The sequence below is a fragment of the Pongo abelii genome, chromosome 5 (genome assembly GCF_028885655.2).
Source record: "Pongo abelii isolate AG06213 chromosome 5, NHGRI_mPonAbe1-v2.0_pri, whole genome shotgun sequence".
NCBI classification, from domain to species: Eukaryota; Metazoa; Chordata; class Mammalia; order Primates; family Hominidae; genus Pongo; species Pongo abelii.
Genome location: NC_071990.2, coordinates 115272395 through 115294906, shown reverse-complemented (window position 1 = coordinate 115294906; position 22512 = coordinate 115272395). Strand labels below are relative to the sequence as shown.

General features: G+C 39.9%; 1 protein-coding gene and 1 long non-coding RNA gene across 4 annotated transcripts in view; one reads left to right on the top strand and one right to left on the bottom strand.

Annotated features, from left to right (window-relative positions):
* HS3ST5 (heparan sulfate-glucosamine 3-sulfotransferase 5) overlaps positions 1–15758 on the top strand; it is a 181200-nt gene extending 165442 nt beyond the window's left edge. For all 3 annotated transcript variants that reach the window (XM_054558056.2, XM_054558060.2, XM_054558055.2), the window contains exons 3-4: positions 9343–9481; positions 14026–15758. In XM_054558056.2, the coding sequence (XP_054414031.1) occupies positions 9375–9481; positions 14026–14959 (1041 nt within the window). In that variant the 5' untranslated portion in view covers positions 9343–9374 and the 3' untranslated portion in view covers positions 14960–15758. The remainder of the gene's footprint in view (positions 1–9342; positions 9482–14025) is intronic.
* LOC129060042 (uncharacterized) overlaps positions 1–20577 on the bottom strand; it is a 219674-nt gene extending 199097 nt beyond the window's left edge. The window contains exons 1-2 of the long non-coding RNA XR_010140324.1: positions 19570–20577; positions 18068–18468 (exon numbers count right to left, since the gene is read on the bottom strand). This is a non-coding gene — a long non-coding RNA (uncharacterized LOC129060042). The remainder of the gene's footprint in view (positions 1–18067; positions 18469–19569) is intronic.
* Between the last annotated feature and the right edge of the window lie 1935 nt (positions 20578–22512).

The window sequence follows — 22512 nt, the reverse complement described above, 5'->3', positions numbered from 1 at the left end:
CTTTTTAAACACTCAACTCTGCAGATTGAAAGTTTAGACAAAGATGAGGGATACATCTATTTCTACCAATAAAATCTGCAATATTTTCAACTTTGCATGAACTTCATAGGGAGGCAGAGTGGTGCAATGTAGAAAGCCCTAATATAATTATTTACAACCCCAGACTAAGCAGTTTGCAGCTTTGAGCAGGACATTTCACCTCCCTAGGCTTTGAGACAAGAATGCCCACTGCCCCACTTCTATCACAGGGCAACATGTTCATGTCAGGTGGGGGCTTCTCACATGCTGCCATGTTGAGATCTGCCACTTATTTTTAATGGTTCCATAAAAGTAATATGTGCTTCTATAGAGACAAATAAAACAAATATGGAAAAACATTAACAATCAGTGAATCTAGGCAAAGGATATACGAGTATTCGATTTTTTCAAAATAAAAAGATAGAAACACTAAGGTCATTTATACACAGACAGCATTTGGCAAACCTGCTAAGTAGTATACAAAGACAAAGTAGTAGTATCTAAAGAGATGTGGCATCCAGATGCCATAATCTTAAGATAGCCAAAGTTCATTTCATCTAACTGATTGGATTATTCAGCAATCATTTACTGAGTATCAGTGACCCTAAATGCTGGAGATAACTCAATAATGCACAACACATACTTCTTAATCTCACAGAATTTAATCTAGTTAGAGTTACACACAAGTAAACAATCAATTACAATATGACTTAAATAGAATTAAGTAGAGACTGCTGTGGTGCCATATAGGAAAAACATCTAAACCAGCCCTAAATGATCAAGAAAGACTTTCCCAAGGAACCTGAGAGCAGTGAGAACCTAATATCTAAAACATAGGAATTAAACCGAGGCCTGGGAGGGAGAGCAAGCATCCATCAACGTGTCTAGCATTTATACTATAAGCCAAGCAACACATGCCCATTTACTCCTCACAGCGTGCTGTGGGGCAGGTTATTGGTATCCCATTGACAGATCTGATAAATAGAGTACAGAGTTGGTATTTTCAAGCAATGGAAATCTTATGAAGAAAGGCCCTGAAGCAAAACTGATCATGGCTTATTCAAAAGAACTGCAAGTTGTTCTGTGTATTGCAGTTTGTATATGTAGGCCTTGGGTAGGGTATGTGGAGTTACAGCAGAAAGGAGTACAGGGTCTTGTGGATGGTAGGCATCTATTAAAGGGTATTAAGCCTGGAGATGATGTGATCCAGTTTCCATTGGGAAAGATTACTCTGGCATCAGTATGGAGAATAAATTGAGGAAGGAACAAAACTAATAGTGGGGATACCACCTGGGAGCTCATAAGTTAGTCTAAAACACACAGTGGCCTGAACCAAGGCAGTCACAAGTGATGGCAGAAATTGGGTGGATTCTAACAGGACTGGAGGTAGCATCTTACTGGCTGATTGGACATGGGGACAGGGTGGAGCCAAGAATGACAACTTCCAAGGTTTTTGGCATGGGTGAGGAGCAGATGGGGAGCCATTCACTGAGATATTGAGAGGCAGTGCTGTGGGAAGGGGTGGGTAGGGATTGGGTGATAATGAGAGGGCAAAGACATATTTAATCAAGATCTTACAAAGACCAGCACATAAGAATCTGAGTCTGTGACAAGTGGCAGCTAATCCCAATGGTATTATTTTCATCTACTATAAATCTTTCTAAGAGATAGTTCTTGAGTTATGGAGAGAAAAAGTGGGGTATCCATAATTCTGGTCAGTTTTAATTATTAGTGGCTTGGTGAATATGAAAAAACCCTTGGTAAATTAAGGAAACATGACCTTTCATTATAATTGCTACTATCATTACTTATTAGTATTTTCTCCCTGCTTTTATCAGGTTCAAACCACCTAAATGGTCCCTTTTACCTGCCCTTTTATGGAAACATTTTTCCTCTTTTTTTTTTTTTTTCATCTCCCCATCCTTTAACTCAAGGTTCAATGGCAGGTAATTTGGGTGGAGTTAAGTGGTTTTTGTCTGCTCTCAATCAATGAAAGAATATTTATTAAGAATCTTCCAGAAGCTAAGCTGTGAGGGCACAAAGGCATAAGAGTGATAGAATGGACTTTGGGGACTGGGTGGGGGTAAGGTTGGGAGGGGGATGACGGATAAAAGAGTACATATTGGGTACAGTGTACAATGCTTGCGTACCAAGTGCACTAAAATCTCAGAAATCTCCACTAGAGAATTTATCCATATAACAAGATAACATATAACCACCTGTACCCCCAAAACTATTGAAATTATTTTTTAAAAACTCTCCCATGTAAGTGTAAATCACCACTAGAGGACTTATCCATATAACAAGATAACATATAACCATCTGTATCCCCAAAACAATTGAAATTATCTTTTAAAAAGTCTCCCATGGGCTGGGTGTGGTGACTCACGCCTGTAATCCTAGCACTTTGGGAGGCCAAGGCTGGTGGATTGCCTGAACTCAGGAGTTTGAGACCAGCCTGGGCAACATGGTGAAACCCCGTCTCTACTAAAATACAAAAAAAAATTAGCTGGGCATGGCAGTGTGTGCCTGTAGTCCTACTCGGGAGGCTGAGGCAGGAGAATTGCTTGAACCTGGAAGGTGGAGGTTGCAGCGAGCCAAGATCGTGCCACTGCAATCCAGCCTGGCGACAGAGTGAGACTCCGTCTCAAAAAAAAAAAAAAAAAAATTCTCCCATGTAAGTATCCAAAGCTCTATGACTGGTGCTGCAATTATGGGGTCATGTTCTTTGGGGTCAGATAATTCTGAATTTAAATCCTCCTTCTGCATTTACCAACCACAGCCCTTGGGTAAAAAATCTACTCATGTCTGCTCAGTTTCCATTAAAAAAAAAAAAGATAATATTACAGAGGTTTGTTGTATCATATGAGATAGTAAATGTAAAAGAAAATAACACAGAGCCTAGTGTTCAATAAATGTAGTTCCTGTCCACCTCATAAGGCTGTTGCCCAGGATAAATGAGCTAATACTCAAAAGAGGGTTATGATTTCCTTGGAATAATTCTGCTATATGAGTTCAGTCGTTTTTAATGAACTTTGCTGCTATTGTTCCTCTTATTGTTTTTACTGGCACCAAGGGCTTGTGGTAACCATGTCTACAAGCCTTTGAGCAGCACTTGAACATATCTTTATTATTATTATTTTTGAATATCCTTATTTCTTTGTTTCATCTGGGGACTCACTTCTTTCTTTGCTTAGTGCTGCTTTAGAGAAACAGCCAGATGTCTCTACAATTTGTCATTTCTGGCCACATACTCTGTTATTTAGATACTCTGCTTTGTTCAGCCAAGATACCGTGTCTGTTAAAGCTTTAGGAGTCGGAAGAAACTAATTGTGCTGTTATTGGCAGGCAAAATGAAAGACATTGAGAGATTAAAAACTGTGGATGGGGGGAGCTTAAATGTCACTGTAGGTCTTCAAGCATTTTTTATATAAAAAGAAATAATAAACTTTTAAAAAAACTTTAGTTTTATATAAGTTTCCCATTACTAGTATAACTGCTTTGATGAAAGATTATTAAAATATCCGTTAAAGCTGGCATAGCTAAAGGGATGGGATTTGGGGGTCGGAGAAGCAGTTAACACTCTACCCAATTTAACAGCATTGTCCATAAGGATTGAATGGTGTGTCTTCTCTTTGTCTTATATTCCTAGACCAAAAGCAACAATCTCCAGCTTTTAAGACACCATCCTGGCAGATTCAAATGCTTTATAATGTTATAGAAAACCAAAGAGGCATTTTCAAAGTTAAATTAACCAGATATCTTTGGTTTTCCCTGGGGAAGTTTTATTCAGAGCTGCTATGATATTGTATCTTAGCACATGGTCTGAGACCGGTTACAAAACAGAATGAGATTTCACTTTGTCTGCTAGACAGCCTCATTAGAAACTTCTGGCTTGGCCTCCTCATTTCTCAAAAATTCCAAGAGATTTCAGCTCAAGAAGAGAAATATTGACTGTGTGTGTACGCATGCACCATCTTGCTTTGAACAAAAAATATAGCATTAGCATTCTAATTCTTAACAAGAATTTCCATTAAAAGTTATTTATACTTTAAAATACTATTTTTCATAATTCCAGTACACTACTTATGAAAACTGCATTTATTTTATTCTTTTTCTCTGCAAAATGCATTGCAATAATTAATCTACCTCCTGAAGCTATTAATTATGCTTCATTTTTGCACAATGCACAAATGTTCCCAAAGTTCTATCCTACTGTTTTACTCAGTGCTCACATCATAAGAACCCTGTGAGATAGACATTATTATCATAATTTTATGGATGAGGAAAACAAAACTCAGAAAATTTCCATGACAAAACCACACCAAAATGTGACCCAAGGTCTTTTGACTCCCAATCCAGTGGTCTTTCCACTTCACCATGAGTCGCTCACTCATATTAGTTGAGATCTTCGATAAAAATATTAGTTTTTCTCATTGTTACAGCAGATAGGAAGGTACCTTGGAATGCATACTGGGCCTGCCATAACCAGAGGGGGCAGTGTAAGGAGCCAGCAGCCTTGCGAACAAAATGCTAGAGAAATCAGGTCTTCTGAAGAGAGAAAAACCTCAGTAGACATATTTAAAGCACCTCAGGCACTGAGAAGCTGGGCTGGCAGTAGTATCTAATCCCACAGAGCAAAACCTCTATGGTAATAACTGGGTTTATCATAAAGCGAGAGTTAGGTTTAATAGCCTAGTATATACCAGATGACCTGTGCATTGCAATTGGATGCTGACAGTTTTTTCGTCATAGTCTCCTAAATCTTGCACTACTTCTTCAGCAGGCTTCACATTCTGTCATGTTTTTCTTCTTTTTCCTGTCTGCTAAACTTGAACAGTTTTAACCATGAGGTCATTTTATAACTTCACTCACCCGTACATGCAAAAGCCTTGCAAGTTTTATTCCCAAGCCCAGCTATTATCCTTTGGTCCTGTAATTATTTATACAATGGACATGACCCATTCCTACCCACCAGTGGAATGTGTATTGGGATTTTTCCCCTAAACTCCACATCCACCGAGATCAAAATCACTTCCTAGGAAGACACCAGTAGGATCTGGAAGTCTCGAAGGAGGAGACATAGGAAAGATATCCCAGGCCAGCAAGGAAGCTGATGATTGCACAGAGATAAGAGAAAAGGCATATGGAGAACAGTGCAGGGGCTGACCTGACAGGCTCAGAGGCTGGAGTGAGTGACTTAAGAGCGTGAGAAGCTGACTGTCCACACTGGGACCTCAGAAGGAAGGGCGTAGACTTTCAAGAGGAAGCGATTGAACTTGATCCAGTGAACAACCAAAAATAGATGAGGGACAAAATAACTTATATTAGGAAGATTAATAGTACTATACAGCACCATAGAAAATGAACGAGGGGAGCATACCCAAATGTTAAGGAACAAGGGAGGCACAAAATGCTTGCACAGCACAAAGCAAGAAGAAATTAAGGAGAAATCATTTTTACTGATCTTGGTGACTGAAGATACAAAAGATGGTAGAAAACGATAAGCTTTATAACTTTATTCTAGTTTTTTTGTTTTTTTTTTATTTTTGTTTTTGTTTTTGAGACGGAGCCTTGCTCTGTCACCCAGGCTGGAGTGCAGTGGCACGATCTTGGCTCACTACAACCTCCGCCTCCCAGGTTCAAGTGATTCTCCTGCCTCAGCCTCCAGAGTAGCTGGGATTACAGGCACCCGCCATCATGCCCAGCTAATTTTTGTATTTTTGTAGAGATGGGGTTTCACCATGTTGTCCAAGCTGGTGATCCATCTGCCTTCGCCTCCCAAAGTGCTGAGATTATAGGCGTGAACCACCATGCCCAGCCTGTTCTAGTTTTATAAATACAAGATTAATGCATACCCATTGAATCAGAATATCTGAGGGTGGTAGCAAGTGTGTGTGTTTTAAAGGCTCTGCAAACTTGCCATAGAGAATCACTGGCCTGTGCAGCAAAGGAGGTTCTGGGCTTAGTACCTTTCTGTAAGCTTTCTAGTGCTTCTGAGTCAGTCAGTAGGTTTAGCCCATTGCCCCATTGCTAAGAGATGGTGATAATACACACCAAAGAAGCAGCTAACACAAATCAAACACTTATTCACAATGAAATGCCTAACTGTGGTTTTGACTGCAAGAACAAGAGTTAGTGGAGGTGGGTGATTGGATCCTGGACTGGAAGCTGGAGAAGGCTTCCCAGAGGAACTGTGATATAGCCCAGACCTTAAAGAATGGGTGGACTGGAGCTAAAAACAGACAGGTGGACCAAGGAGCTGGTGAAAGTGGACAAAGCATTGTGCAGTATAGTTTTAAGCAGGAGGGTGTGGGCACTATGTTTAAATAGCAGAGGAGGTCGATAACTTCCCTAGCCTTCCTCTGAATTGGTCCCCTGTATGAGGCTGGAGACCCTTGCAAAGGCCATGGGGCAAGCACATTTTTCCTTTATTTTTCCCATCCCTTCCCTTTGCAGCTCAGCCACAGACAAGCTTTATTCCCTCACACTACTCATCTGTGAATGCACACTAAATTCAGTCATGCTGAGAAACAAATGACACATAATCCTTTGCATTAGTCTGGCAAGCTAATAAACCTTTATATAGTAATGTCACCTGTAGAAACCTCATTTCATTCTTACTACAGCACTATGGAATGGGGAAGCCAGAAGTGGTCCTCATATTGTAGATAAGAAAAGGAAACCCCAGAGAATCCAACCTCAAAACCATAGAGCTACTAAGGGGAGTATTTAATTGGGGGACTTGAACACAGTTTTCTTTCTGCCACCCTGTTCTGCAACTTGCTGCAGTATTTGCATTTCAACAAGGATCAGAGCCCAAAGCACGTGGGTCTAACTGAGGACTTCAGACATCAACCTGTAGACAGGAGATTGGTTCTTTCAGTGAAGCTCTGAATCACATTAAATAGGTAACTGTCTTTGTCTTCACATTATCTGTCAGTTGTGTGATCACAGGCAAGTTGGAGAAAATTGTGAGCTTCACTTGACCTATGAAATGGAAATAACTCCATCTACTTTATAGGGTTTTTGAGAATTTCCTGAAATACCACCTGGACAATGTCCTTGCTACACAGTAAGCCTCAAGAAACCTCACTCTCTTTCTCTTCCCCACTTTATTTACACACAAGGCAAGCCCTGCTATGTTAAAACCACAGGCTCATCCAGCCTACCTGTTTTTGCTCTCTCTTTGCTTATGCTCTTAGTCTTTTCTCTCTTTCCCTCTACCTTTGTCCAACCACACCTGCCTGCCTTCACTTCTTAAACAAGCCGAGCATTTTCCCTCCTCAGTCCGTCATGTGAGCTGGTTCCTCTGCTCGCTCGTGCCTCCTTGCTCCTCCTCCTCCGGGTGTCACCCCAAGTGTTACTTCTTCAGGAAGGACTGAAGTAGGTTCCTCCTATTACTCTTTCTCACTAGATCCTGTAACTTTCTTTTGTCATATTGAATACAATTTGTAAGTATGCATTAATCCTGTATGTAGGCTTAATGCCTGTCTTCTCCACTAGACTGTGGACTCCCACAGGGCAAGAACATGTCTATTTAGTTGGCCACTATTCTCCATAGTACCCAATACAGAATCTAGCACATAAGACATGTTCCGTAAGTATTTGTCAACTGTGTGTTGGATGAGTGCTGGTCTTATCTCTCCCTCTTAGGATGCCCTCCTACTGTCTCCTCAGCAATTCACATAGTACATTCCACACACACACAAAAATTTTACCATGCCCACATTCTCTGACCTTTTCCTTAATTTTCTTTTCCCAACACTTATTCATACATTATCATAATTGGGTAATGTTCTCTGGTTGTTGCATGATTCCCTAATCACATTATCAGTTTTCTAAGGAATAAAACTCTTTGGGGATCTGTTTTGAAATCTCTGATAAACCTAGTATAATAGTTGAAAATGCTTTGGGAATTCAGTGACTTCTTGATTAATGAATGAATAGATCAATCACTCAATCCTAGTATATCCCTTTGCACAAAGAAAATCTTCACATAGCAATACAGAGATATCATTGCAGCAAAACAATTTCTAACCATGACTCATTGCTATCTATATAGCTTCCTTCTTGGGTTACTATTTTGAGTTTCAATAAGAGGCAAACAATCTTATCTTGAAAGGGGGATTGGATTTATTTTTAATAAGAAAGGCTGAATTGGGAGCTTGCATTTTTCCCCAAAATTTAATAACAGCACTAGTAAATCCCTACACTCCTCAGCTGGCCTTATTTCAGGTATATGAGAACAGAGCTTCCAGGTAAGCTTCTTTCATGATCTAAGAGTGAGACCAATATCACCAAACCTGTCTAAATTCATTGACAGCCAGGGAAGGTCACATAGCAAAAGCATCTAGTCTGAACATGTTTCAGAACCCAGGACTGGACAGAGGACATGGAGGGAAACATCAGGTTCCCCAAGGCCATTGTCCTCAAACATGTGACATCCTGGTAGTTACCACTGATAACTTCAGTATCACTTGGATTTCACCCCCTTCTTCTACTCACAACTAAAACAAAACAAAAACATATGTAATTAAAATATGTCATTGCTATGCTCAAAATGATAACTTATGAACTGGGATTTCAAATTCACCTTGTTACTCTGAAGCAGAGCCTTCAGTTTCTGGTTGCCCTGCTGTTAAGCCTCAAGTTGCTCTTTTTTTTTTTTTTTTTTCTGAGACAGTTCTTCTCTGTCACCCAGGCCAGAGTGGAGTGGCATGATCGCAGCTCACTGCAACCTCCACCTCTTGGGTTCAAGCGATTCTCCTGACTCAGCCTCCCTAGCAGCTGGGATTACAGGCGCCCACCACTGTGCCCAGCTAATTTTTGCATTTTTAGTAGAGACGAGGTTTCACCATCTTGGCCAGGCTGGTCTCGAACTCCTGACCTCAGGTGATCCACCCGCCTTGGCCTCCCAAAGTACTGGGATTACAGGCTTAAGCCACTGCACCCGGCCAAGTTGCTCATTCTATCCATATTCTTTGAATCATTTTATGCACACACACACACACACACACACACACACACAGAGTATATGTTACATGCATTTTAATTTACTTTGACAATTATCTAACAGGTTCTGTCTAGTTAGTACTAGTTAGTATCTTTCCCCCTAGAGTTAGTATTTGATCTTATAACGTGGTCCAGGAAAAGAAAGGTAAGTTTTGCTAAATACCTGTTACATCATGACAATTGTGAGAGTTGGTATGGGATCTGCTCTTTGTGCAGTGTCACTTATCACCTGTCTTCCACCTCTGCTTAGCTCTGTGACAACCAACAGAGCCTCTAAGAGATGGCTGCTGATGAGTCCTTCTATCGCAGGCTGCAGCAGTCCTGAAGGTTGATGGAGGGCCATGCTATTCAAACAGCAGGCGTGGCTGAGACAGAAGCTCCTGGTGCTGGGAAGCCTTGCCGTTGGGAGTCTCCTGTATCTAGTCGCCAGAGTTGGGAGCTTGGATAGGTGGGTGCTTAAAACACATGCTTATACCCCTGTGACGTTAAGGCTTGATTTAAACTTCTTTAGGACATAATTTTAAGTCTATCCACTTGTTTTTCTCCTTCCAAATTCCCAGGAAACATGCTTTTCTGCAGTACTGATTTTGATTTATTGATCCTTTAAAAGAGAGATCCAAGTTGCTCAAACCAAGATGTTCTGTCAGGATCCATTTGTATTCTGTGTGCATTGACACTTGTTTTCAGGGAAGGAATAAAGCTGTGTATAGTAAAAATATCATTTAATAGAGCTCAGTGTGGTCTGTGTGCATCTGGTGTTGACCTCTAGCTGTAGCAAAACAGTGATGATGTATCTATGTTTCTTCCCTTTGAAATTTATGAGTGGACACTTAATGTGCTATCAGTAGCATTAAAATTATGTATGAGCCTCTAAAGGAGCTCATCGAGTTTGCAATCCATTGCTCTGGAAAGATGGCTACAGGCATGGGGAGTTTTAACTATGTTAATTAGCTCTGGTTTTCAGGGGCTGAATGCACCAGACAAGGAGGCTGTTGCTCAGAATAATTGCCCAGAAAGCAATGGGAAATCCATGGAGAGAAAATTACAATGCTAGGGTTTAGCTCTAAATAGGCGAACAGTTGAGAGGTATTGGACTTGCAGAAGTCCCAGCAACATCAGCTGGCTTCACATTAAATGTTTCTGGTGTGTTCTATGTCTAGTCTAACGGGCAAAGACAGAGAAGTTAATTTCTGAAATGTGAAGCTTCCTTTTCTGCCCTTAAAAATTTTTTTTTTTTTTTTGAGATGGAGTTTCGCTCGTTGCCCAAGCTAGAGTGCAATGGCATAATCTCGGCTCACTGCAACCTCCTCCTCCCATGTTCAAACCATTCTCCTGCCTCGGCCTCCCAAGTAGCTGTGATTACAGGCATGTGCCACACACCCAGCTAATTTTGTATTGTTAGTAGAGACAGGGTTTCACTTGTTGGCCAGGCTGGTTTCGAACTCTTGACCTTAGGAGATCCACCTGCCTCGGCCTCCCAAAGTGCTGGGATTACAGGTGTGAACCACTGTGCCTGGCTGGCCCTTTAAAATTAATTCTTGCACTGGAAAGACTGAAGTGTGTTCTCCATGAGTTCAGTTCTCACAGTCAGTGAAAACACATACAAAATTAAAAATGAAAATCTCTTCCTTTCAGTTTTCTTTTCCTTCCAAAATTTAAGCTAATCTGTAGACCTTATCACTTAGATTATTTAGAAATAACATAGCAGTGGTCCTTGTTTTCCTTCAGTTGGTATCATTTTGACTGGTAAAGTGAACTCCTTTAATGCTTCTCAATTCAAAATTCCTGAGTAATTGTCTCACTCGCTAGTTGTTACCTACCCTGAAAGTGTAATCAGAGCTTCTCACCGACTTCCAGTAGTTTCCTAAAGTAGCACTTGATGGTTATTGAGAAGCCTTGAGGTAGTACCATTGGCCTACCTCTGTAATGGCACTCTTATATCCAGCCCTCCCCAACTGACCTTTAATTAGCCTCCAATCATTTACCTTTTACTTAGTAATTGATCTAATGATCACTAATGCATTATTATTTAGTTGATGATTCTTTTCATTTTTTTAACTCTGTCTCTGGTCTCTAAGGGGATAGCTTTTGTTTGGAATTGCTTGGTGGGCTTTCTAAAAGCCTCTCACTTGAGACTTTGAGATTATGTCTGAAGGTAACACAGGCTTATTTAGGCCCACCCTCCAGTAACTGAAGACCCTGCTTTCTGGGAGGGAGGCAGAGGTTACTTCTACCACCCCTTCCAATCCTACACCTGTATGATTTTTCAGTCTGGGACCCATACTCAGAATCTATGCTTTTGGAAGTGGGAAAGAATATGATATTTTCTCATATTTTCACATCCTGTCTTGAGTTAGGGAGTCCAAAAAGCGACTATTCTGCAAGATGTGATCTCCCAGGGTAGAAGATAGAAAGAGGAAGGAAGTAAAGAAGGAAAATGACTCTTTCTACAAGTGGGTAAATTCCATTTGACCTCAAACAAAGCAGAGACTGTCTATATCAGCCACTCTCAGCCAGGGTACTATGAGAGAATTAAATCCTATGAAAGAGAATTTGAGTGACTGTTTCCTCAATTCTTCCAAGGATGGTACTAGCATCATTCTAGGTGCTTAGGACAGAAATCCATCAATGGATGCCTTACGGAATTAGAGCTTAATTCTCAACCAGAACCCAAGAAGAACTGAAAGATGAATTTGTATCATTCCAATCAATGTCACAATTAAAAGCATCTTTGCCTATGTATCTATTGATAATTTTATATCTTCCATTTAAAGCCCTAGTACATTAATCTCATTAACAAATTTATAAAAACAAAATTCTTGTTTCTCTAAACTATTAACCGGGTTAAATCCTGTTTTTTAAAAGCTGTCTAGGCCAGGCACAGTAGCTCACGCCTGTAATCCCAGCACTTTGGGAGGCCGAGGCAGGCGAATCACGAGGTCAGGAGTTCAAGACCAGCCTGGCCAACATGGTGAAACCTCGTCTCTACTAAAAATACAAAAATTAGCTGGGCATGGTGGCTCACGTCTGTAATCCCAGCTACTCGGGAGGCTGAGGCAGGAGAATCTCTCGAACCCAGGAGACAGAGATTGCAGTGAGCCAAGATCGTGCCACTGCACTGCAGCCTAGGCAACAGACCAAGACGCCGTCTCAAAAAAAAAAAGAAAAAAAGTTGTCTATATTTTCACACTTTCCACAATGAGCATGAGTTGTTTTAAAAATCATAAAAAAGAAGCATCGTGAAAAGTAATATACATTGCTATTTTTTCTTAGACATTATGATAGATAGCTGTTTAAACAGAACAAAGACCAAGACCATGCTCCTCAATTCTGCAGAACAGGCTGGGTGTATTAGTCCGCTTTCAAACTGCTATAAAGACATACCTGAAACTGAGTAATTTATAAAGGAAAAAGGTTTAATTGACGCATAGTTCTGCATGGCTGGGGAAGCCTCAGAAAACTTACAATCATGGCAGATGGCAAAGGAGAAGCAAGGCATGTCTTACGTGGTGGCAGGGGAGAGAGGGAGCTTCAGGGGGCGGTGCCACACAGTTTTAAACCATCAAATCTCATGAGAACTCACTATCATGAAAACAAGGGGGAAATACACCCCTATAATCCAGTCACCTCCCACCAAGCCCCTCCTCCAACATGTGGGGATTACAATTCGGGATGAGATTTGGGTGGGGGCACAGAGCCAAACCATATCACTGGGCATGACCTTGAGGTTGTTTCTCATCTCAGAAAACAAGAAAGATGCAATACAGTCTCTTGGGAAAAGCAAGCAACAGCCTCATTGCCACAGAGGGGGAGGCACAGATTCCAAATTATTAGAATAACTGGAAGCTTTCAAGTGTAAGAATTGGTTTAACAGCCCTTTTGACTGATATTATTTAATTTTACCAAGAAGGCTAAAATGCCCTCACAGATCAACTTAGGGAAATTATAAATTAACTTCAGTTCAATTCAGACTATACCTGAAAGGAAACTCAGTTTGCTAACCATATATGTTAGCCATGACAAATTAAACAGTCACCATCGTCTACTATCATTGTGACTGTTGCCACATCTTTCTCCCTGAGAAAAGCAGAGATGGTTGTTCACTATCCAGGATAATATTGAAGTGGAAATCCTCCTTTCTGGCTATATCCATTGCACTCCTTCCTTTATGAACTTGAGTTCCTGATTTTAATAGGCTTGGCAATGAGGGCTTGAGGTTTCTGGCCCTGTCAAGGTCTTGTTGATGCCTGGTCCCAGGTGTGGTAGGTGATATACAGCACTTGCTGATGGCAATTGGGTTTGATCCTATATTCAGCAAAGTGGAAATATAATCCTGACCTCTTTAGATAGAAAGAGAAAGAGAGGCAGAAGAAATATAGTATTCTTCTGGCTATCCTCAAGGCCAAGGGCAGAGAGTCTCAGAATGAAAAGCTCAGCAAGTTCCAAGATTGGAATTTTGCAGGTTGATGATGCAAACAGCCCGGGGCAGAAACTGGGACCTCCTTTCAGATTATATCTCAAAGAGTTTCAAGAGCCATATGAGTGCTGCCGAGCTGCAAGAAAATAATACCACACGAAATGTGAAACACATGGCCTCCCTGCTAGCCTTCCACCTCCCAGCTGAAGATTATAATCTCCTGCCTTTCACTTTTTCTTAATGATTTTAACCGGTGAGCTGTTAAAAAGCTATTAGTATGGCTGGTGTCACTTGTCTATCCTGTACTGCGAACAGAAGTACACGCCATAGTCAATTAAGTGCTTGGTGAATAAAAAATTTTAAGGAGCACTAATAAAAAATTCATCAATTATGTGTGCTCCATTTAATACACGGTTGCTTAAAATAAAATTTCCCAAACATATGTTCATTATGGATTGCAGCAGGCTGGGAACCAGTGGCTTTATTTATGCATTTAAAGTCTTGGTCTGACTGGGGAACCAGAAAAATGAGAAGTTAGTTGCAATGAGCTTAAAGTGTCTCTGTCTTGCTTGCAGGCTACAACCCATTTGCCCCATTGAAGGTCGACTGGGTGGAGCCCGCAGTCAGGCTGAATTCCCACTCCGCGCCCTGCAGTTTAAGCGTGGCCTGCTGCACGAGTTCCGGAAGGGCAACGCTTCCAAGGAGCAGGTTCGCCTCCATGACCTGGTCCAGCAGCTCCCCAAGGCCATTATCATTGGGGTGAGGAAAGGAGGCACAAGGGCCCTGCTTGAAATGCTGAACCTACATCCGGCAGTAGTCAAAGCCTCTCAAGAAATCCACTTTTTTGATAATGATGAGAATTATGGTAAGGGCATTGAGTGGTATAGGAAAAAGATGCCTTTTTCCTACCCTCAGCAAATCACAATTGAAAAGAGCCCAGCATATTTTATCACAGAGGAGGTTCCAGAAAGGATTTACAAAATGAACTCATCCATCAAGTTGTTGATCATTGTCAGGGAGCCAACCACAAGAGCTATTTCTGATTATACTCAGGTGCTAGAGGGGAAGGAGAGGAAGAACAAAACTTATTACAAGTTTGAGAAGCTGGCCATAGACCCTAATACATGCGAAGTGAACACAAAATACAAAGCAGTAAGAACAAGCATCTACACTAAACATCTGGAAAGGTGGTTGAAATACTTTCCAATTGAGCAATTTCATGTCGTCGATGGAGATCGCCTCATCACGGAACCTCTGCCAGAACTTCAGCTCGTGGAGAAGTTCCTAAATCTGCCTCCAAGGATAAGTCAATACAATTTATACTTCAATGCTACCAGAGGGTTTTACTGCTTGCGGTTTAATATTATCTTTAATAAGTGCCTGGCGGGCAGCAAGGGGCGCATTCATCCAGAGGTGGACCCCTCTGTCATTACTAAATTGCGCAAATTCTTTCATCCTTTTAATCAAAAATTTTACCAGATCACTGGGAGGACATTGAACTGGCCCTAAAATAATATGTCATACAACACTATGTGTTGTGCCTGGAGACACACAATGTCTCCTGTAGATTAAAATATGCACTTTTCCTAGGCAGAGCTATCCAAGTCATTTTTCCATGTATACTTGTACATACACAGTGTGTGACCAAATATAAGATCAGTTCTTTTTCTACTGAAAATTTACGAAAAAAAATTGCTGTCTGCATAGTCGCATCTTTTAAGCTATTTACAAAAAAGAAGAGGTGGTGGTATTGGGCGAAAGTGACTTCAGCTATTCTCAAAGAGTTAGTCTTCCTTTGATTCAGAATTTGTCACCCGCCATTTTCATAGATTTAAGCCAAAAGATAAATGTGTGAAAATGTACCAATGGCTGCGAAGCTTCAGGAAGTAGAGGATCCAGTGATGCATTTTTTTTTTCCTAAGGGAAAGCTGGCTCTTTAATTCAGATGCTGAATTGGTGCCATGAAAACAGAAAATGCTATTTTCTTATTATTTAAAAGAATGTCTTATCTCATAAACTTGACATTGTTCCAAAGTTCTTGTGGTGATTTTGCACTATTGTTTTCTCATATGGACCATGGTGTCACTTGTAGCATGTCAGTCACACATTGGAAAGTCAAGTCCTTTTACTTCCATGTTGTATGTCAACAGAGAGAAATGTCATGTACATAATGTATATTGTTGTAAATACTGGTTTCACACTAAGTAATTCTATTTTGTAAACTGAATATGGCTATTTAATTTATTGTGAAAATTAAATTTATTGTGGTATTTAAAAATGGAATGGATTAAAATTACTCTATGTGCAATTTTTTTTTTTTTACTCATTTTGTTTTACATGCCCTCTGCTGGCTTCCAAAATGGAAGCTGTTTACGTGCATATGAGAGCACTTGGAAAGATGTGCTTCCCTGCTGGATTTCTGTACCCTTGTGAAAATGTATTTATGAAGTGAGGTTGAGTATATTAAAAAAGAAAAACCTCAACCATCTGGAAATCAAGTATAATAGCCACCTCAAAGAACCCTAGTGCTGCTCTGCTACAACTTTGTAACAATTAATTTACTTGCAGTTGCTGCTGCTCAGGAAGAGAGAGAAGGAATATTTTAACAGAATCAAGGCATAGAAGAATCACCATTTTATTTGACCCTCTAATCAGTCAGACCAGTAGAGAAATTAAATAAGATTAGAAAACTCTGTACTGAAAGCTGCTGATGCTTCAAAAATGAATACAAGATCTCAGAACTCTCCCTGTTAGTTGAAAATATATCAATTTGCTCTGAAAGGATTCAGCTGCCTAGTGTTGCCATTACTAACATAAACATATGGCTCATATTTCCATCCAGAGAAATTAATGCTAAATTGGTGCCTCGCTAACATCAGATAACACTGTATTATGCTTAAATATATTCAGTAAAATGTGGAAAGGGGTATTAACAACGACAACAAAAAGATGGATTTTTTTTTTTTTCTCACAATCACAGTTGCTAATCCAGGGGGAGATGTTTGAGAGAGTTTTGTTCAACATCACAGTGAGAGTGCCTAGGGAAATCAGAAAATTACAATGGATTCCCCTTTGATTGTATTAAGTGTTGATTTTCTCCATGAGTTGTTTATCCTGTCCAGTGATTTGATGGTGAACTTTTCTAAATAAATAGCCCTTTCCCCTCCGGTGTCGGTATATATTGCTTCTCAAGCCACTGCCTTGGTAATCATCTCTATTGTCTGAATTAGCAGTGATGCTGTTCTCTCAGCTTGAAACAGGCATGACACATGCTGGCAGGCCAGCTTCTCCCTCACTGTGGGATGGCACTAGAATGAGAGCCTCAGGTCTAAATGTCAGCCACTTCTCCCCTAAGCCATGAATGAAGTCAATATAAGGATCCTGCAGTCAGATTTCTCTGGGCCTCAACTCTCTGCTAACCATCAGTATAAACTATTTGAATACAATGTTCAAGGACACAATCACTGTATTATCATTAATTTCATAGAAGTACTCCTAGAGCGCTATACAGCCAATATGATTTTGTGCCAGTAACTGTCAAATTATGCTCCACTGGAACACGGATGTTTCAAAAACTCAGACCAGGTATTCCATCAGTAAAATAAAAAAAGGTAATCTTTTCCCAGATTCATAGAGGAATAAAAAAAAGTTAATAAATTGAAATTTTTCCGTAATCATCTTTTATGTTACCAATTTTTCTTAGACTTTGCTACTGCTACCAATAGTGTATATCAGACTTTATTCTAAGATTCTATTTGACTTATGCCAACTTTTATCTCAATAAGCCAGTATTTCTTCATATTCAGGGGCAGGGGGAGGGAAGCACTGTGATTTCTAGTTGTTCCACTTCCTAAGTAAATTTGAGAATTGTTTTAAATCTTTAAGCCTCCCCACGGAGATCTAAAGCAAGGGCCTATGTTGGGAGAATTTTTTGGGTGGCAGGTTTTATTTCACTAAAAAAAACAGTCACAGCCACTGCTGATTGAGCTAGGTAGGGAGAAATAAAAATGCTATGATTTAACAGCATAATACTCGTGGAGATCTTAAACCTACTTGTTTAGAAAAATGTTTCCTGTTATCAGACAGACAACAGAACTCTAGAGAAATCTTCACCTCATTACAATAGCTCCACTAGGGCTCTCTTTAAAAGTTACTTCTTTTATGTCATAAACACCTTGCATGTTTTCAAGAGGCACAGTGGAACCATACAGCTTTGTGAAACAGTTCTAGCTGCAAAGAGAAAAATTGTTTAAGCAATGGCGGGGTTTCTGCTGGACCTTAAAGCTGAAATTACACCGTTCCTGGAAGCCAAGGAATTCCAGTTACAATTAAACACATAGCCCAAGGGATGGAGAGAGACTAAGGATCAGAGAGATTTTAGATTTTAGAACAGTAAAATAAACCCATAGATACACATCCTGAAATTCCAAGTCTATCCCCTACCCACCTGAAACCACTGCATATAAACCATTAATTAAGGCACTAAACTTTTCTTAATAATTGCAATATAGAATAACAGAAGCCCAAGACATTTTGGTTCTGAGTTAATATATGATCAAGCAAAGGCTCGTAAACTCTTCTGAGGTTTATAATCCCATCTGATCTTAGATGTGGTACCTTTTATGTTGATGAAGCAGTGAGAAGTCATTAATTGGCAGCCCAGTTCCTCCTAATGAGTGTTTCATGGGCATGCTTCCTGGAATGCTGCCCCTGAAATGAAGGCTCTTCTGGAAGACAAGCTTCAAGGCCTGTAGGGGGCATCACCTGGGACACTGCAGATGCGCTGCTGCTCAGGGAAGGTGAGAACCAGGGACAAGTGCAGTCCAAATTCCATCCCTGCTGAGAAGCTTTTGCTTGGTCCAGTGAGCTGTTTGCTAAATCAAATTGCCTTCATAAGCCTAATTTGAGAATTTTCCAGCAATGGAGAATTTCAAATGATTGTAGTATCTTCCCACTGAAATCTTTTATACTCTTTCCACACACTCAACAGCCATTTTCCACTAAAAATAGTCTACAGTCTAGGAGAGAAAGAAAAACATTCCCCCTCAAAATTACTAAATACAGAAAAATCTGAGCAATTTGGGCTAACAAGGTGAAAATATAAAATATTTTCAAACAAATTCATTGCAATTATTGCCAAGTAGACAAAGCATCAAACCGGGAGGCCGAGCAGACAGATCACGAGGTCAGGAGTTCGAGACCAGCTTGACTAACATGGTGAAATCCTGTCTCTACTAAAAATACAGAAATTAGCTGGGTGTGGTGGCACATGCCTGTAATCCCAGCTACTCAGCAGGCTGAGGCAGAAGAATCGCTTGAACTCGGGAGGTGGAGGTTGCAGTGAGCTGAGATTGCACCACTGCACTCCAGCCTGGGTGACAGAGCGAGACTCCGTCTCAAAAAAAAAAAAAAAAAAAGAAAAGAAAAATATCCAATTGTGCTTGCTTTGCCAAATCAAAGCCTCTTAATTGGCATATTGGATTTTTTTTCCAAATTGGTATTATTCAAGTATTTCAAAATAGTCTGTTCTCTTAAGTAGGTTATTCAAGCCCCCTAGCATCTGTCAATTTTTATAGCACACCTTTCTTTTATAGCTCGTGTAAGAGTGAAATTTAGTCCAAAATATGATCATTTGGTAAGGTTCTAATTAACGATGCCTTACTATACATCTTATAAAAACAATTTCTTTACATTTGAGCTTTCAAAAAATTCTTTTCAGTTACATTTTATTGCACCTTTTAGGAATAAGAGTGCTATTTCATACGATTAGAAACGGATTGAGGAGTTGAAAGGCAGAACTGAACTGATAGCAATATGCAGCTCCCATAGAAAGCACCTGATTGGTATTTCAAAAACAAGCGTCTGTTATTTAAAGATAGTTCAGTTGAAAAGCAGTACTCTTTCAGTCATATCAAGTAGGCAGTAGCATGGTTGGTACTTGATCAGGCTAGATTTACTGATGAATTTATGAACGATATCAGTCTACCAGGTTTGCAGGAGGTGTGGTAAAAGGCTTTATTGTTTCTAAAGATATGTGTCATCCTCTCTCAAAAACAGTCTGTCAAGAAGGTGAGTGTCTCCTAATAGATGGGTAGCACCATTTCAAAAAGGTAGCTTACCTTACACATATCTAGATGCACATGTCTCTGCTTTGCATTTCCATTTCTTTGATGACACCAGAGAACATCCTTAAGGCCAACTCTAAAACTGCCTGTTTCCTTGGTAAAGCCTCAAGAAGACTCACCTAAAGGTTTGGGCATAAATTATAAAAGAAGTTGTAATTGCTACATGATCAGGTAATCTAACACTAGGTCCTGTAATATGACTCTTTAAAGGTGAGACTCTCTAGCAATGCCAGATGACCATGTTGCCATACCAAGTAGAACTAGTGAGTCACAGTTCAGAAACTGTAGGAGAAATAAATAAATAACTCAGCCTGGAAGAATCAGAGAAGGCTTCCATGAGGCACATTTGAAGATCATAACATCTCACCAGGCAGACAAACAGGAAAAGCATACTCCAGGATGAGGGAAACAATACAGCAAAAGCACAAAGTGTGAAAAAGACTAGCAAATCCAGTATAGCTGGAGAGTAGGTCATAAGAGAAGGTGAAATGTAAGAATGGAAACTGCAACAGAGCTTCCTAGGCCCTGAGCAAGTCCTTCCACCATAGCCTTGAGGGGACCCTGCTAGATAGCAGGCCAGGCTCATCATGCTGAGTCTACACCCAGCTGATCCTTAGAGGCTGAGGGTTCAATACTGGAAAAGAGATGATAAAATTAATAAGCCAAAGGTTATCTTTCAAAGAGAAAAAAAATGTCGCATGATTGGTGCCCATAGAATCATCATTTTCCTTCCCACTCTGCTTCACTCTTCTCTTTGCTTCTCTCACTTCCCTTCATGGCCAGTAGCTTTGCTGCAGCTGATGGGATCCTCCATATTTGGCTCATTTTTCTCCTGAGATTGAGGAAAAAGTGTTTCTGTGGGTATACTGACCATGGAAGAGTCATATTGTCTCCTTGCCACTGAGCTTCTCACCAAAACTTCACCCATCCTGAGACTATAACAGGAGACATAGGAATGAAAAGAAAAACAAACATAATATTCTCCTGCAAGATAGGTGTTAAGAGTGTTCTCAAAAAAAAAAAAAAAAAAAAGCCAGGAAACATATTCATTTCAAATAAAGCAAATAAAGTCATGCATCACTTAATGACAGGGATATGTTCTAAGAAATGCATCATTAGGTAATTTTGTAATTGTGTGAACAATATAAGAGTGTATTTACACAAACCTGGATGGTATAGCCTGCTAGACACCTAGGCTATATGGTATAGCCTATCACTCCTAGGCTACAAGCCTGTACGGCATGTTACTATATTGAATTCTGCAAGCAATTGTAACACAACGATAAAGATCTGTCTATCTAAACACATCTAAACATAGAAAAGGAACAGTGCAAATATGGTATAAAAAATTGTTAAATGCTACACCTGTATAGTTAGGGCACTTATCATGACTAGAACTTGCAGAACTGGAAATTGCTGTAGGTGTCAGTGAGTAAGTGGCGAGTAAATGTGAAGGCCTAGGACATTGCTCTACACTACTGTAGATTTTATATATAAACACTGTACACTTAGGCTACACTAAACTTATAAAAGAATATTTTTCTTTCTTCAATAATAAATTAACTAGCTTACTGTAATTTTTTATAAAATTTTTAATTTTTTCTTGACTCTTTTGTAATAACACCCACCTTAAAACACAAACAACACATTGTACAGCTGTACAAAAATATTTTCTTTCTTTATATCCTTATTCTATAAGCTTTTTTCTACTTCTAAATTTTCTCATTCTTTCACTTTTTAAGCTTTTTTTGTTAAAAACTAAGACATAAATATATACATTAGCCTAGGCCTACACAGAATAAGGATCATCAATATCACTGTCTTCCACCTCCAGATCTTGTTCCACGGGAAGGTCTTCAGGGGCAATAACAGGCATGGAGCTGTCATCTCTTATGATAACAATGCCTTCTTCTGGAATACTCCTGAAGGACCTGCCTAAGTCTGTTTTCCAGTTATTTTTTTTTAATAAGTAGAAGGAGAACACTCTAAAATAATGATAAAAAGTAAATACACAAACCAGCAACATAGTCATTTATTATCATTGTCAAGTATTATATACTATACATAATTGCATGTTCTATACTTTGATACACCTGGCAGCACAGTTGGTTTGTTTCTATCAGCATCACCACAAATGTAACGCATTGTGCTACAACATTACGATGGCTACGAGGTCACAAGGCAATAGGAATTTTTCAGCTCCATTACAATCTTATGGGACCACCTGTCATATATGCTGTCCACTGTAGACCCAAAAATGTCATTATGTGGCATATCACTGTATAAGCTAAACTTTCAGGATGAAATGGGCAAGCCATTTTGTCTTTTTGAGCTTCCCATTAAATAGGAAAATCAGAACAGGGAATTTTTATGCTCCTTCTTATGACATTATACCATTCCATGAAAGGGATTATTGGAGCATTTCTTATGACACTGAACGTCCACAGAGTCAGAGCATGAAGGTGGAGGAGGAAGGAGGGGCCTCTACTGTACTTGTGCACCTCTCCAAAAAACGTTGTCTATCATTTTGCCTTTAAGGGCTCTTCTTTGTCACCACTCCTTTGCAACTAAACTTCCATTCATTCAACCTTATTCTCAACTTTGGTTTCTAGTTTACCTATCCCTTCCCACATTAATTAACTTTTGCCACACAGCCAAACATCCCCCTAAACTTTAATTTAGTTCACAATTCTGTTGTTCAGCCAGGCAATTCTGTTCTGGCCCAGCTTGTCTTCCCTCTGCTGAGCTCTTTCACATACCTGTGGTTTCTGCAGGGTCAGCTGCTGCCTGGATGATCTCAGGTGGCCTCATCTAAATGTCTGATGGCTTGTGCTGCTTAGTGAGTGGTGCTACCTCCCAGTGTTAGCTGTTGGCTTGATGACAAAGGTGCCTAGGTCACATGTATCTTCTCACTTAGTATATGCACCAGGCCTCTTC